This window comes from Stomoxys calcitrans, chromosome 1 (assembly GCF_963082655.1).
Source record: "Stomoxys calcitrans chromosome 1, idStoCalc2.1, whole genome shotgun sequence".
Lineage (NCBI taxonomy): Eukaryota > Metazoa > Arthropoda > Insecta > Diptera > Muscidae > Stomoxys > Stomoxys calcitrans.
The window spans coordinates 239,231,527-239,248,840 of NC_081552.1; the positions used below are offsets into that span (position 1 = coordinate 239,231,527).

General features: G+C 40.4%; 1 protein-coding gene across 2 annotated transcripts in view; it reads right to left on the reverse strand.

Moving 5' to 3' along the window:
- LOC106094434 (uncharacterized) overlaps window positions 1-17,314 on the reverse strand; it is a 142,389-nt gene that overhangs the window by 40,710 nt on the left and 84,365 nt on the right. For both annotated transcript variants that reach the window (XM_059364909.1, XM_059364939.1), the window contains exon 2: window positions 6,067-6,289. In XM_059364909.1, coding sequence (XP_059220892.1) covers window positions 6,067-6,126 — 60 coding nt within the window. In that variant the 5' untranslated portion in view covers window positions 6,127-6,289. The remainder of the gene's footprint in view (window positions 1-6,066; window positions 6,290-17,314) is intronic.

The following is a 17,314-nucleotide window of genomic DNA, read 5'->3' on the forward strand; positions in this document are numbered from 1 at the left end:
TCCGTCCCTCCGTCCGTCCCTCCGTCCTTCCGTCCGTCCCTCCGTCCGTCCCTCCGTCCGTCCCTCCGTCCGTCCCTCCGTCCGTCCCTCCGTCCGTCCCTCCGTCCGTCCCTCCGTCCGTCCCTCCGTCCGTCCCTCCGTCCGTCCCTCCGTCCGTCCCTCCGTCCGTCCCTCCGTCCGTCCCTCCGTCCGTCCCTCCGTCCGTCCCTCCGTCCGTCCCTCCGTCCGTCCCTCCGTCCGTCCCTCCGTCCGTCCCTCCGTCCGTCCCTCCGTCCGTCCCTCCGTCCGTCCCTCCGTCCGTCCCTCCGTCCGTCCCTCCGTCCGTCCCTCCGTCCGTCCCTCCGTCCGTCCCTCCGTCCGTCCCTCCGTCCGTCCCTCCGTCCGTCCCTCCGTCCGTCCCTCCGTCCGTCCCTCCGTCCGTCCCTCCGTCCGTCCCTCCGTCCGTCCCTCCGTCCGTCCCTCCGTCCGTCCCTCCGTCCGTCCCTCCGTCCGTCCCTCCGTCCGTCCCTCCGTCCGTCCCTCCGTCCGTCCCTCCGTCCGTCCCTCCGTCCGTCCCTCCGTCCGTCCCTCCGTCCGTCCCTCCGTCCGTCCCTCCGTCCGTCCCTCCGTCCGTCCCTCCGTCCGTCCCTCCGTCCGTCCCTCCGTCCGTCCCTCCGTCCGTCCCTCCGTCCGTCCCTCCGTCCGTCCGTCCCTCCGTCCGTCCGTCCGTCCGTCCCTCCGTCCGTCCGTCCCTCCGTCCGTCCCTCCGTCCGTCTGTCGAAAGCACGCAAGCTTTCCAAGGAGTAAAGCTAGCCGCTTGAAATTTTGCACAAATACTTCTTATTAGTGTAGGTCGGTTGAGATTGTAAATGGGTCAAATCGGTCCATGTTTTGATATAGCTGCCATATAAACCGATCTTAGGTCTTGACTTCTTGAGCCTGTAGGGGGCGCAAATTTCGTCCGATTTGATTGAAATTTTGCACGTTGTGTTTTGCTATCACTTCCAACAACTATGCTGAGTATGGTTCAAATCGGTTCACATCCTGGTATAGCTGCCATATAAACCGATCTTGGGTTTTGACTTCTTCAGCCTCTAGGGGGCGCAATTTTCGTCTGATTTGATTGAAATTTTGCACGTGGTGTTTTGGTATTACTTCCAACAACTATGCTTGGTATGGTTCAAATCGGTTCACAACCTGATATAGCTGTCATCTTGGATCATGACTTCTTGAGCTTCTAGAGGGCGCAGTTCTAGAGCGTGCTAAGTTCGTTCGGGCCGAATCTTATATTCTTTGAGCGGCATCTCTTTTTAGGCAAACAAATAATAATGAATAAGAACTGTTATGGTATTGGAAGTCATTGTAGGGGCTCAAGAAGCAAAATCGTGAGATCGGTTTATATCGCAGCTATATTCAAATCTGGACCGAACGGGGCAAAATTATTGAAGGATGTTCACTGGCCCAAATTTCAGCAAAATCGGTTAAAAAATGTGGCTTATATGGGCCTAAATTCAAATTTCAGCGAAATCGGATTATAAATTCGCCTTTTATGGGGCCAAAGACTTTAAATCGGAGGAGGCTACCGTAGCGCAGAGGTTTGCATGTCCGCCTATGACGCTGAACGCCTGGGTTCGAATCCTAGCGAGATCAACAGAAAATATTTTTCAGCGGTGGTTTTACCCTCCTAATGCTGGCAACATTTGTGAAGTACTATGCCATGTAAAACTTCTCTCCAAAGAGGTGTCGCACTGCGGCACGCCGTTTGGAATCGGCTATAAAAAGGAGGCCCCGTTATCATTGAGCTTTAACTTGAATCGGACTGCACTCATTGATATGTGAGAAGTTTGCCCCTGTTGCTTAGTGGAATGTTCATGGGCAACATTTGCATTTGCAGACTTTAAATCGGGAGATCGGTCTATATAGCAGCTATCAAATTAAAGAGGGATATCGAGGGGCCTTACACAACTCACTGTCCCAAATTTCGGCGACATCAGACAATAAATGAGCCTTTTATGGTCCAAAAACCTTAAATCGAGAGATCGGTCTATATGGCAGCCATATCCAAATCTGGACCGATCTGAGCCAAATTCAAGAAAGTTCTCGAAGGGCTTAATACAATTCACTGTCCCAAATTTTGGCAAAATCGGACCATAAATGCGTCTTCTATGCGGCCAAGACATTAAATCAAGAGATCGGTCTATATGACAGCTATATCCCAATCTGAAACGATCTGGGCCAAATTAAAGAGGGCTGTCGAAGGGCCTAACACAACTCACTGTCCCATATTTCGGCGATATCGGACAATAAATGCGGCTTTTATGGGTCCAAGACCATAAATCGACAGATCGGTCTATATGGCAGCTATATCCCAATCTGAAAGGATCTGGGCCAAATTAAAGAAGGATGTCGAGGGGCCTAACACAACTCACTGTCCGAAATTTCGGCGACATCGGACAATAAATGCGGCTTTTATGGGCCCAAGGCCATAAATCGAGAGATCGGTCTATATGGCAGCTATATCCCAATCTGAACTGACCTGAGCCAAACTGAAGAAGAATGTCGAGGGGCCTAATACAACGCACTGTCCAAAATTTCAGCAAAATCGGATAATAAATGTGGATTTTATAGGCCTAAGACCCTAAATCGGCGGATCGGTGTATATGGGGGCTATATCGAGATATAGTCCGATATAGCCCATCTTCGAACTTAACCTGCTAATGGACAAAAAAAGAATCTGTGAAAAGTTTCAGCTCAATATCTCTATTTTGAAAGACTGTAGCGTGATTTCAACAGATAGACGGACGGACTTGCCTAGATCGTCTTAGATTTTTACGCTGATCAAGAATATATATATACTTTGTAGGGTCGGGAATGGATATTTCGGTGTGTTGCAAACGGAATATGGTGGCTATAAAAAGTCATTAAAACTTGATTTATATTGATGTATTATTCTCCAACTGCTTTTTGAATATCCTCCAACTATTTTTTGTCTACTTTCTTGATATCCTAAGGTTTGAGTTCCCAAATTAACCAATTTTTCCTCGGGTGTACTCTCCATGTCATGACACTTTTAATGCATTAATTTGCAGATTTCTCGTGTATTAAGTAAAGAAACAGACAACTGACAACTAAAATCTTTATCCAATAAATTGTACCACAGATTAGCAAAAATAAAAATATAAAATTTTTACGACTAAAAACCATCAAACCACCACAATCAGAGAACAACAAAAAGAGCAGAACTTCACCAAACCACACCACACACGATCGAATGTTGCAGAATGGTTAATGGCCAGGCCAATGTTGAGATCAACCGCAGAGGCAACCTTCTGCAACGTTTTGTTCTTTGTTGATTTTTGCTTTTTGTTCGGTTAAACTTCCAGACGGCTGTGAAGTTTGAGATTACCAAATGGAAATGCCGACAATTAAATGCATCATGAAAGTTGTCTTCACAACATAATGTATTATAGCGACTTAATGATATTTATAGTCAAAAAAGAAATGGATGTTTGTTTAGTATTTTTTTTTTTTTTTGTAGCGACTCTCAACTGACAGACATCATGAAATTTGCAATCATCGTTTTCATAAAAATAGTCGGGAGGAATATTTTTTTCTTCAAAATTTACAGTTTTTGCTAGATTAAAATTTTTAATGAAGTATGGGACTGCTTTCTGGGGAATTTTATTTGTCTTAGAATATATTAAGGTATTTTTGAATTAAATAAAATAAAATAAGTAAGAATAAGTTAAGTTCGGCCGTGCCGAATCTGCATCGCATATGACAAGCTCTTTGAATGGCTTTATCAAATATGTTAGAGGTTCATCAAGTTATACGGGTGACTTGGGGATGTTGGAAACCAAGCAATTGTTCTAATTGGTTTTAATTTGGCAAAATTCGGGCTTATCTTGGTCTTCCTTCATCTCATGGGTGGACACAAACCTCCCCGCGGTGTCACCTGGGTAGCTATCTTAAACATCCGTTAATGGTAGTGAGCTCAAATATGCCACGAGTTCAACTATAGAACGATACCACGTAAGAGAGTACTAAGTTCGGCCGGGCCGAATCTTATATACCCACCATGAACCGTATTTGTCGAGTTCTTTGCGTGGTATCTCTTTTTAGGCAAACAAAGAATAATGGATAAGAATTGTTATGCTATTGGAGCTATGTCAATTTATAGTCAGATTCAGGCCATAAATGAATTGAATGTTGAAGACCGTGGTAGAAGTCATTGGGTAATATTTCAGTCCATTCGGATAAGATTTGCGCCTTGTAGGGGCTCAAGAAGCATGATCGGGAGAACGGTTTACATGGAAGAACGGTTTATCAGGCTATAGGTCGATTCAGAGCATATTGGACACATATATAGAAGGGCATGGTAGAAGCCGTTGTACAAAATTTGTACAAATCGAATAAGAATTGCTCCCTCTAGAGGCCTGTATCAGGTTATGTACCATTTGAACCGTACTTAGCACAGTTTTTGGCAGTCATATTGTTTTGTTATGACTGCCAAAAACTTTGCTAAGTACGATTCAAATGGTACATAACCTGATATAGGCCTCTAGAGGGAGCAAAATTTCAGCCAAATCGGATAAAAATTGCGCCCTCTAGAGGCCTAAGAAGTCAAGATTCCAGATAGGTTTATGTGCCCGCTTACTACACTTGTTGCAAGTTATAACAGAACACTAAGTATGGAAAATATCAGCCAAATCGGATAAAAATTGCGCCCTCTAGTGGCTCAAGAAATCAAGTTCCAAGATCTGTTTATATGATAGCTGTATCAGGTACCGGCCGATTTTAATCATATTTGGCACAATTATTGAAAGTCAAAATAAAACACCTCATGTAAAACTTCAGCCAAATCGGATTGGAAGTAATAACAATAATAGAACACTTCATGCAAGATGTCAGCCAAATCGGATAAAAATTGCGCCCTCTAGAGGCGAAGAAGTAAAGATTCCAGATCGGTTTATATGGTAGCTGTATCAGGTAATGGACCGATTTTAATCATATTAGGCACAGTTGTTGAAAATCAAAATAAATCACCTCATGTAAAACTTCAGCCAAATCGGAAGAGAACTGCGCCCTCTAGTGGCTCAAGAAGTCAAGACCCAAGATGGGTTTATATGACAGCTGTAAGAGGTTATGGACCGATTTTAATCATATTTGGCACAATTGTTGAAAGTCAAAATAAAACACCTCATGTAAAACTTCAGCCAAATCGGAAGAGAATTGCGCCCTCTAGTGGCTCAAGAAATCAAGATCCAAGATCGGTTTGTATGGCAGCTATATCAGGTTATAGACCGATTTGAACCATACTTAGCATAGGTTTTGTATGTCATAACAGAACACTTCATGCAAAATTTCATCTAATTCGGATAAGAATGGCGCCCCCTATTGGCTCAAGAAGTCAAGACCCAAGATCGATTTATATGGTAGCTGTAGCAGGTTATGGACCGATTTTAATCATATTTGGCACAATTGTTGAAAGTCAGAATAAAACGTCTCATGTAAAACTTCAGCCAAATCGGAAGAGAATTGCGCCCTCTAGTGGCTGTGGAGTTAAGACCCTAGATCGGTTTATATGGCATCAATATCAGGTTATGGACCGTGTTAAACCATATTTAGCACAGTTATTGAAAGTCATAACATAACACCTCTTGCAAAATTTCAGCCAAATTGGATAGGAATTAGACCCTCTAGTGGCTCAAGAATTTCAGATCCAAGATAAGTTTATATGACAGCTATATCAGGTTATGGACCGATATGGCCCATTTACAAACCCATCAACACCAATGAGAAGTATTTGTGCAAAATTTCAAGCGCCTAGCTTTACTCCTTGGAAAGTAAGCGTGCTTTCGACAGACAGACGGACGGACGGACATGACTAGATCGACAGACATGGCTAGATCGACGGACATGGCTAGATCGGCGGACATGGATTAAAATATCATGACGACCAATAATTCTCGTACATATGGGGGGTCTTAGACGAATATCTCGAGGTGTTACAAACGGAATTACGAAATTTGTATACCTCCATTCTATGGTAGTTTTAGTTTTGTTTGTTTAGAAGGCTGAACTTACCTCACTTAAAAGAAACATCTGCATTAAAGCCAATAATGTCCAATAGAACTGCCAGTTCATGTTATTTGCGGCTGCTGGCTTCCGATTTCCGTTTCAATCAAATGTAACTGAAGTCGAAAAGCATGTAAGCGAATTTCACAAGCTCAGGTGCATGGGAACTATCTTCACAAGCCATCGGGTCAACGAGGGAAGGTGAGAGATAGCAAACAAAAGTGCTGCAGAGCTAGAAAATAAACAAAAAAAAAAAATTATAAAAAAATTTCATAAAAATTAGATTAAGTTTTTATAATGGCTTCTATAAAAATGCATATTTTATTCAAATGTTGCTTTCATATGGGGTCATATATGTGCAAATCTTTTGTTTTTCCTTTGGAATGGATTAACCTACCATAAGTGAAAATTTTTGGCACACTGAGTGTGGATCATTTAACCCATTGGCTTATTATGTTAACCTTAGTCATAAAACTTTTCACAGATTTTGCGTCTGGGTGTTTATGTTCACTTTTTGTTCACATTTAAATGATTTTAATGAAAATGTTTTCAAATAGACTTTTTTAGTAGAAGTTAATGTCTGTTTGATGTTCTGCATCATTAGCCAGATTCGTGGCAGCAGTCATTAATTAAAAATTTTGAATACATCTGAATTTGTTGTTGTTGTTGTTGTTTTTTTTATAGCCTAGCCACAAAATGTATTTATCATGGCATATGTGATAACTTGTGAGCATAAAACCGCATAGAAAAATTTATATCATATGGCATGGTGGAATGCAAAAAGGGTTAACTAATATTTTATTATTATTTATTTTTAGGAAAAATAAGGTAGGGCTAAGTGGAAAACGGTTTTTAGTTGTTTAAAATGTGAAAGAAAAAATCTGTTAAAAATATGTGTCACAATTAAATACTTTGCACAGTGGAATGAGACAAAAAAATTCCCGGCACGGGATATCTATGAGCACCACACGGTCTGAAACTTTAAGCTCTGATCGGTGGGATGTTCATTGTTATCACGAGAAGCTTAGCTGGGAGCCACCAGGCGTCCACAGGTTGCTGGTATTGGAATGTTTCAAACGGAGTAGCTGCAGTTGCAGTCGCGGACAATCAGCGTGGAGAGTCTCAGTAAGAGGCTGCGAGGCACCGGATGAAGCTCTATATGACACGGCGAGGTATTGGAGCCTTTAAATAATCAATGGCCATCTTGTTGCCACGGAGATCGGTCCCATGGATCGGAACGAGCTTGGTCACCTATAGGAGCTGGGCGAGGATCGCTACCTCCACTTGCAAATGTTGCTACAACAACAGAATTAAAAAAAAAATCCACTTGAACAAATAAAGATTTTTACCAGTTGATGTAAACATTTTCAGGATCCTAGATGGTTAACTCACACATAAAAATACCATTTATGCACTAATTCCTGGTTATAAAATAAACTCAATCTTTGACTTAATAAATTTTTTTTAATTAGTCCACTAATATAATTTTTAAAATAAAAAATTAAAAAAAAATTTTAGAAATTTGAAAAAAAAATTTTTATTGCACTTTCTTCCAACTTAGACCAATGCGTTTTTGTTTCTATTTCCAATAGAAAAACAAAACGAAAAGGCCGTTTAAAGAGTCTCGCCATTTGTGGTGTGCAAAATGTTTTGGGCAGGCTATAATGATTGCGATTTCGACCTTTGCAGGGGCCTCATCAGATTGTTATGCAACTAAAAGATTACATGCTTTCACCTACTTACTAATTAGTGAGCAGTGCAATGTAAGAAGCATGCCTTTCGAATAAAGCGTTGGGTCTTTTTAGTAAATTTTTTCGTATAGGGCAGTAATGGTAAGAACATGATAATCAAAGATTGTCTGGATAACAAGTTGTTGTTGTTGTAGCGTCAGTGTGTGGTACACTGAGGCGGCAGCCCTTGCCGATGAAGGAATTCGTCGGGTCAATCCGGTACGAACAACCGGCTGCCATGGGATTGTGGATAATAAGTTGTGGCTTTGTGTGTTGCTGATGTTAGATGTCTTTTTGAGGAGAGATATGTATTTATGACAAGAAACAACACCATGTCTTACGTGTATTAAGTGGAGTCGAATGAACAGAGTAGATGTTCATTCGACCCCACTTCGAGATGCTCAGCAAATCCGCCTCTTGTCCACAATTTCTTGATGACAATGGCAAATGAATGGCAGAGGCTGGTTTTATCTGCAAATGAGTAGATCGGATTCGAAGTTTGATTCAAACGTTTGTCAATGAAAATGAGAAAATATAAGGGAGAAAGAACAGAGCCTTGTGCTCCACCTGCGGTCAAATTATATTCAATGGATGAGAACCCATGCATAACAAGTCGTATGGTGCGATCTCGATGAAATCCCATAAGCGACAAGCTTGGTAAAAGTGCACAGTGCCAAACCCTATGAAATGGCTTGGATATATCTAGAGCCACTACCTTACTCTCACCAAATGGGTGGATGGAGCGATCCCAACGTTTCGACAGAAAAGGCATCAGATCTACCGTGGAGCGATTTCGGCGGAACCCATATTGCCGGTCTGTTAAAACATCGTTAGCCTTTAAATATCTCACAAGATGTTGATTTAAGTGCGGAGCATATCACAAATGCTCGGTAATTTGTAGTATTGTTCGCCTCGCCCTGTGTGGGATCGGCTGAACGCTCGCAACCTCCTAAGACGTAGGGAAAACTTCCTCACGGTAAGCAAGGTTGAATAGGTTGCGTAAAGGACGAACAAACGTCGAAGAACACTTAGTCAGGACAAGTGCTGATATGCCATGCGGGCCGGGGGATGTTTTTAAGCCGAGATCTCCAAGAACCCTTTTAACCCCTCGTGTTCGCAAGAATATCTGGTGCATCAAACCAAATACGTCTTCGATTGCTTTCCGGCTAGAAGAATTTTCTTTTAACCCCTCGTGTAGGCAAGAATATCTGGGGCATCAAACCAAATACGCCTTCGATTGCTTTCCGGCTAGAAGAATTTCAGCTAATAGGTTAGCCTTATCAACCAGGTCAGTCATCTTTAACTAAAGTCGGGATAGTCGATGAGTTGCCCTTTACTCATTTTACAAATGACCAAAAGCTCATACTTCCCCATGGAGAAGCTATAACTTGGGCATGTAGACATTGTTCCTACAGAAACTTTTCGCTTCTAAGTACCTTGGCTCACGAAGTTCTTGTGTGTTTGTGCAGTAGTCGTGTATTGGCGATTTTGGGGGCGTCCCTTAGACACTAGGTCCCGAAAGTTGATATCAGATTCATGCTCTACTTCCAAGACCTTTCATTTAAGCCCCATATTGCGATAGACGGTAAATAAGTCCGGTTTGGGAAGGTTTTCGGGGTGTGGTGGCCCCCATAACACTTTGATCAAAAATTGGATATCAAATTCGTTTTCTACTCTCAAATACCTTTCTTTTGTATCCCATAATGTCATTATTGGACCATATATCCTGTTTGTAAGTTTTCGGCCAAATTTGGATACCGAATTTTTGTTTTCAGTATACTAAAAGAGTACAAACAAAATTTCGTTTGAATTTCACCATCTACCTTCGAGATCTGGCGTTTCAGAAAATAACAGTAAGGGGGAAGGTCCGCACTCCCCCTACAGAGGTCGCTTGAGATTGTAAATTGGCTAAATTCGTGCCTATAGTTTACATATAAACCGATCTACCAATTATGTTTTTGAGCGTCTAGAGGGCGCAATTCTTATTCGATTATGCTAAAATTTTGCACAGTGACTTCTCTTATGATGCTCCAAGTATGATACCCCCATTTTGAATTTCTGAAATGGGGGTATCATATGATTTTGGGAGGTACTTTTGCAGGGTTTGGAATCGGGGAGGCCATCTAGGTACTTGAACCTAATTTTTAATATCACATTAGTATTTTACTCCTACAAACCTTTCATTTTTGGTCCCACATTGTCCCGATCGGTCCACTTCTGATTATGGGCCGCACTTTTGGGGCGGTAATGCAATGGGACGGCCCCTAGGTGCTTGGACCTAATTTTTAATAGCATATTCGTATATACTCTCAAATACCTTTCATTAAAGTCCCATATTGTCCAGATCGGTACCCCATTTTTTTTATACCACCACCGAAGGATATCCATTCGAAATATCCATTACCGACCCTATAAAGTATATATATTCTTGATCAGCGTAAAAATCTAAGACGATCTAGACATGTCCGCCCGTCTGTCTGTTTAAATCACGCTACAGTCTTTAAAAATAGAGATATTGAGCTGAAACTTTGCATAGATTTTTTTTGTCCATAGGCAGGTTAAGTTCGAAGATATAGCCCCCATATAGACCGATCCGCCGATTTAGGGTCTTAGGCCCATAAAAGCCACATTTATTATCCGATTTTACTGAAATTTGGGACAGTGAATTGTGTTAGGCCGTTCCACATCCTACGCCAATTTGGCTCAGATCGGTCCAGATTTGGATGTAGCTGCCATATAGACCGATCCTCCGATTTAGGGTCTTAGGCATATAAAAGCCCCTTTTATCATCCGATTTTGCTGAAATTTTAGACAGTGAGTTGTGTTAGGCCCTTCAACATCATTCATCAATTTGGACCAGATAAGTTCAGATTTGGATATAGCTGCCATATAGACCGATCCTGCGTTTTAGGGTCTTAGGCCCATAAAAGCCACATTTATTATCCGATTTTGATGAAATTTTAGACAGTGAGTTGTGTTAGGCCATTCGACATCATTCGTCAATTTGGCTCAGATCGGTACATATTCGGATATAGCTGCCATATAGACCGATCCTCCAATTTAGGGTCTTAGGCCCATAAAAGCCTAATTTTTTACCCAATTTTGCTGAAATTTGAGACAGTGAAATGTGTTAGACCCTTCAACATCCTTCCTCAATTTGGCCTAGATCGGTTCAGATTTGGATATAGCTGCCATATAGACCGATCTCTCGGTTTTAGGTTTTGAGGTTATAAAAGGCGCATTCATTGTCCGATATCGCTGAAATTTGATACAGTGAGTTGTGTTAGACCCTTCGACGTCTTTCTTCAATTTGGCCCTGATTGGTTCAGATTTCGATATAGCTGCCATATAGACCGATCTCTGAGTTTTAGGTTTTGGGGCCATAAAAGGCGCATATATTGTCCGAAATCGCTGAGATTTGGGACAGTGCGTTGTGTAAGGCTCTTCTAAATTTTTCTGCAACTTGACCAAAATCGGTCCAGATTTGGATATAGCTGCCATGTAGACCGATATCTCGATTTAAGGTCTTGGTCCCATAAAAGTGACTTATGTTAGGCTTTTCATCATCCGTGTCGTATATGGTTCAGATCGGTTTATTTTTAGATATATTGGGTTGCCCAAAAATTAATTGCGGATTTTTTATATAGTCGGCGTTGACAAATTTTTTCACAGCTTGTGACTCTGTAATTGCATTCTTTCTTCTGTCAGTTATCAGCTGTTACTTTTAGCTTGCTTTAAAAAAAAAGTGTAAAAAAAGTATATTTGATTAAAGTTCATTCTAAGTTTTATTAAAAATGCATTTACTTTCTTTTAAAAAATCCGCAATTACTTTTTGGGCAACCCAATAGCTACTAAAAAGACCAATAAGTATTATAATTTTATATTTAGATATCGATGGCTTAATATAAAAAGGGCCTAACTCAATGTTTTGTTACCTTAAAGGTGAAGGAGAAAACTGGACATAGGCCTTTTATATAAAAATCATTATAACTTTGTTGCTTGCAATTATATCCATCTGCAGTGAGAGTAGGTGCATCTGACATTTGTCTTCCAGAATGTAGAAAAAAACGCCCGTTTGGTAAAAACTGAGTTAGGCTCTTTTATATTTAGCCATCTATATATAGATAGAAGTGTGTTAATTGTTTTCTATTAATTTGTTAATTACATTATTTTGCACTTTACCTTCAAGCATTTGCAATTTTTCATTCATTTGCTTAGCGCAGCATTTGTTAAAATTCGTTCACATCACATCTGATGTTAATAAAAAGTGACCAAAACTATTAAATAAAGCCAACCAAACACCCACCTACCCACCTTCCCACCTACCACCCATAAAGTACATGGGGGGCAGAACAGTCACAACATAGAGTAAATTATTGCAAATTCATTTGACGATGTGCTGCTTGATTGTGTGTTTTGATAGAGATGTTTGTGTTTATTTATGCAAAAAAACATTCCATGTCTTTATAGTATGTTCCTATGGTTTTATAAAAAAAACTGACGTAGTCATTGAATTTCCAATGAAAGAAGAAAAATCAGAATGAAATGGCATGGCCAGCGATTTCATTACCTTATAGCAATGTCAATATTTGCTTATATAAAATCTATAGTTTTTTTTTGCTGATAAGACCTCCTGCAATGAACTTCACATCTCTAATCATTTGTAGTGTTTTGCTTTGTTTGACATTTTAGACAAATCATTGAAGTCGTCATCATCTGCATATGTTGGAAGTATGCACTCACCGACTATTTTAAATCGCCTCTCAATGAAAGACATGAAACAGACCAGAACCATGAAATACGCAATGGGTATTTTTTCTTATATTTTACCTACCATTTAGTTTTTGATGCGATCAGCTAGCCATTCATCTGTCTAGCTGTCTGGCTGTCCGTCCATCCATCTGTCTGAAAAAACATCTGATTTCAAATACTATAAATTTATGCTACAAACTAGTATATGGGGTATTCCATGATTTACTTTATAAATACCCTTTAGATTTTTTCGAATAGATGGTGACAATGGTAGTCAAAAAATTTGTCGATCTGTCTGTCTGCTTGCTGTTATCAAGCTGCTGTTTTCTGATAAAACAAATATGGAAATCTGCATAACTATTTATCTGTATTAACTATTAGGCGAACCTTGCCCGCTCCTCTGCGCCTTCTTTAACTCTCTAATATCTTTTTAGGGTGGGGACACTTCGCCCTAAATGCGGATATCGAATTCGTGCCATTGTAACCTATGACGCTAAACGCGTTCGAATCCTGGCGAGAACATCGAACAAAGCAGTGTTTATCACCTCTTAATGTTCCCCCAAAGAGGTGTCGTACTGCGGGACGCCGTTCGGGCTCGGCTATAAAAAAAGGTCCCTTATCATTGAGTTTAAACTTGAATCGGAAAGCAGCCATTTATGTGTGAGAATTTGTCCCTTCTCGGTTCCTGGTGGAAATGTTCTTTCTTAGGGTAATGTTGTCATTAGAGGAGGGATGGCACCCTCCCAACGTGCTGCACTTCCAAATCCCTTTAATTTGAGCCCCATATTGCCAAGGCCGGTAAATATGAACCGTTTGGAGGGTGTTTTGGAGCTGGGGCGGCCACCGGCACTTTTTACTGAAAATAGATATCGAATTCGATTATTATTTCCAACGGAAATTATGTTCAGTTTGGGGGTGCTTTAGGGCGTACCCTAAAACACTCAAATACCTTTCATTTGAGTCCCATATTGTCATAATGCGTCAAATAACCAATTTGACGTATCTTAAGCAGGAAAAGCGCCACCTAGACGCAAATTTTAATGTCATATTCGTAAACTACTCCCTAATATCTTTCAATTGAGTGCCATATAACCATAGTTGGCTAATAAGCCGATTTGGGGGTGGGCGACCTTCCATTACTTGGACCTTATGTTTTATGTCATATTTGTAATCTACTGCCTACTACTTTTCATTTGAGTCCCATTTTGACATGAACTTCGAACATATCAGTTTAGGGGAGTTTTGAGGTTGGAGGAGAGGGTGGCCCCGCTGGTTACTTGAACCCAAATTTTAATACCATATTCGTGTTCTGGTCTGCAATACCTTTAATTTGATACCCTTAAAGTGCCCCCTTTCGGATATGGGTGGCGTTTTTGGGGTTAGGGGAAGGGTGCGCCTCCACCCGATATCTAAAAATTATATAGCCTATGTTTCCTTCCAGATAAACGTACACAATCTATGAAAATTTTAAGAAAATCGGTTCGGCCATGTATCATATAGTCATAATGGGTCTAATGGCGTTTTTGAGGGGTGGCATGACCCCCTATACATCGGTCTGATTTTGTAAGCCAGATTCGAAATCTACTCTCGAATACCTTTCATTTGAGCCCCATATTGAAATGAGCGTCCAATATGTCTGTTTGGGGGAGTTTTGGGGTTGGGGCGGCCCGATGGGTACTTAGACTCAAATTTTAAAAAACCATATTCGTATTCTACTCTCCAATACCATTCATTTGATACCTATATTGTTCCGATCGGTCCACTTTTGATTTTGGGCTGTGTTTTTGGCATAAGGGGGAGGGTACGTCCCCCTTTCCGATACCGAAAAATTAATCCTTAATTTGGCTCAGATCGGTGCAGATTTGAATATAGCTGCTATATAGACCGATCTCTCTATTTAGGTCTTGCGCCCATAAAAGGCGCATTTATTGTTCGATTTAGCCAACATTTGGGACAGTGAGTTGTGTTAGGCCCTTCGACATCCTTCTTTATTTTGGCGCAGATCGGTCCAGATTTGAATATAGCTGCCATATAGTCCGATCTCTCGATTTAAGGTTTTGGGCCCATAAAAGGCGCATTTATTATCCGATGTCGCCAAAATTTGGGACGGTGAGTTGTGTTAGGCCCTTCGAAATCCTCCTTTAATTTGGCCCAGATCCGTCCACATTTGGATATAGCTGCGATATAGACCGATCCGCTGATTTAGGGTCTAGATCCATAAAAGCCACATTTATTATCCCATTTTGGTGAAATTTAGGACAGTTAGTTGTGTTGAGCCCTTCAAAATATTTCTTCAATTTGGCCCCGATCGGTTCAGATTTGGATATAGCTGCCATATAGACCGATCTCTCGATTTAAGTTTTTGGGCCCATAAAAGGCGCATTTATTGTAGGATGTCGCCGAAATTTGGGACAGTGAGTTATGTTTAGCTCCTCCACATTCTTCGTCAATTTGGCCCAGATCGGTCCAGATTTGGATATAGCTGCCATATAGACCGATTATCCGATTTAGGGTATTAGGCTCATAAAAGCCAAATTTATTATCCGTTTTTGCTGAAATTTGGGACAGTGAGCTGTGTAAGGTTTTTAGACATTTTTCTGCAACTTGGCCCAAATCGGTTCAGATTTGGATGTAGCTGCCATATGGACCGATATCTCGATTTAAGGTCTTGGGTCCATAAAAGGCGCATGTATAATCCGACTTCACTGAAATTTGACACAGGGACTTATGTTAGGCTTTTCGACTTCGTGTCGTATATGGTTCAGATCGGTTTATTTTAAGATATAGATACTAACAAGACCAATTGAACAATGACTTGTACTTATTAGTATTTGGTCCAAAACGGAACATATTTCGATATAGCTGCTATGGGGCATAAGGTATGCATTTTTCACCGGATTTTGGTGGTTTACATATATACCCGAGGTGGTGGGTATTCAAAGTTCGGTCCGGCCGAACTTAACGCCTTTTTTCTTGTTGAAAAGTGTACTGATGGGAGAAAGAGGGGGACCTCTTGATGGATTACTTTTAAACGCTGATCCAGTTTTACCCGTTATTTTATGTTGTTTTCCACAGTGTAATAAATGCCAGTTTCTTTCAGTGCACCGATGTTATCGATATACTTGCCAATGGATCTATCCACCCTTCTTCTTTCTGTGTGTTACAAATAAATTGTTCCGATTTCGTGCAGGATTGTAAAACCTTAAGCCTTTGAGTAGTCATGGAGTACCCCATATTTATGCGCCTCTTCGCAGTCTCGCAATAATAATATTTCAAATGTAATTACAATGTTTCAAACGAAGCACAAAATAATAAATGAACGAATGTTCGAATGACTAGAGATGTTCTGAGGCGATTAGAAAAAAAGTTGTCTTTCCACAGCCAACGTCTAATTCAATAATTCACTTGTTTTCTACACACTTTGCTAGGTCAGAAAATAACATTCCTCTGTAGCTTTGCGTTAAACACAGAAAAATTCTTACAATTGCAATTATTTACAAAATCAAATTGAAATTGAAACATTTCAATTAATTCGTATTTGGTAGACAAACAAACCTCTTTGGTGCTTGAATTTTGAAAGAGGCCTACTAACATCCTCTAAAGACACTCGCACACTCGAAATCATGCATCCAATGGCCATGCGATTAAATTCAAGTGAATAATTGAAAGCGAAGAAGAAAATGCTAGATTTCAAAGTCGAACTACTAATTGTCCGATATTTATGAAATCTTTCATAAATTACGAGTACGACCATCTTACAACATTCTACTACACGAAAAGAATGCCACTGCATCATCATCATCGTATGCGAGCGTTCTGTGCAACACTTTTTCATTTGGCCTAGTCTTATCGTTTGCGACCGGCCCATCATAGCCTTTTGCCATCTTCAGCCTGCTGGCATTGTGATGGCAATGGTGCCATGTTGATGTTGCTTCTTTGGCTCCTCACATAGTCACACTCCATTTTCGATGATTTCCTAAAATATTTTTAGTTCTTGGTCTTACTTTCTGCTGTAAATTATCATTTTTTTCCAACTCCTACACTCGACAAAAAAGAAAGCAGATGTTTTTTTAGGAAGCGAATGCCCGCCAGACTATGGGGAAATTCTGAACTCAAGCATTCTGCTAGGTCAAGAATCAATTTATTGATTAGACCAAAATAGAAAGCTAATGAACATATTTGCATTACAAACGCCAGAGAAATAGAGGACAGCTAACAAAAATTTGGGAAAATTTTGCCAATTTCTTCTATAGATCGATAAAAATTGTATTTTTTCGTTAGTTCTATGGGAAACCAAATCCAAAATAAAAGCGCTCATATATAGCCGAGCGACCAAATTTGAATTTTTTTTTTGTTTTGCTTGTTATTTTTGATTTATGTGACACATTTTAAATCGCCTGAAATCAGGTCATATTCCTTTAATTTCAGGCTAAGCAGGGTGATCTTTTCGAAATTTATTTCCTTAGGATTTGGTTGTTTAAAACAAAAATAGAATTTTTTGCTGAAGATCAAGTGATCCAACAATGTCGAAATCACGATGGCGGTCGAACGCGTAGAGTTAGCTGCTTGAAATTTTGCACAAATACTTAATATTGATGTCAGTCATTGGAGATTGCAAATGGGCCATATCGGTTCAGATTTGGATATAGCTCCCATATAAACCGATCTGCCGATTTGACTTCTTGAGCGAATGAAAGCCACAATTTTCATCCGATTGGGCTGAAATTTTGCAAATAATGTTCTGTTATAACTTCCAATAACTGTGCCAAGTACGG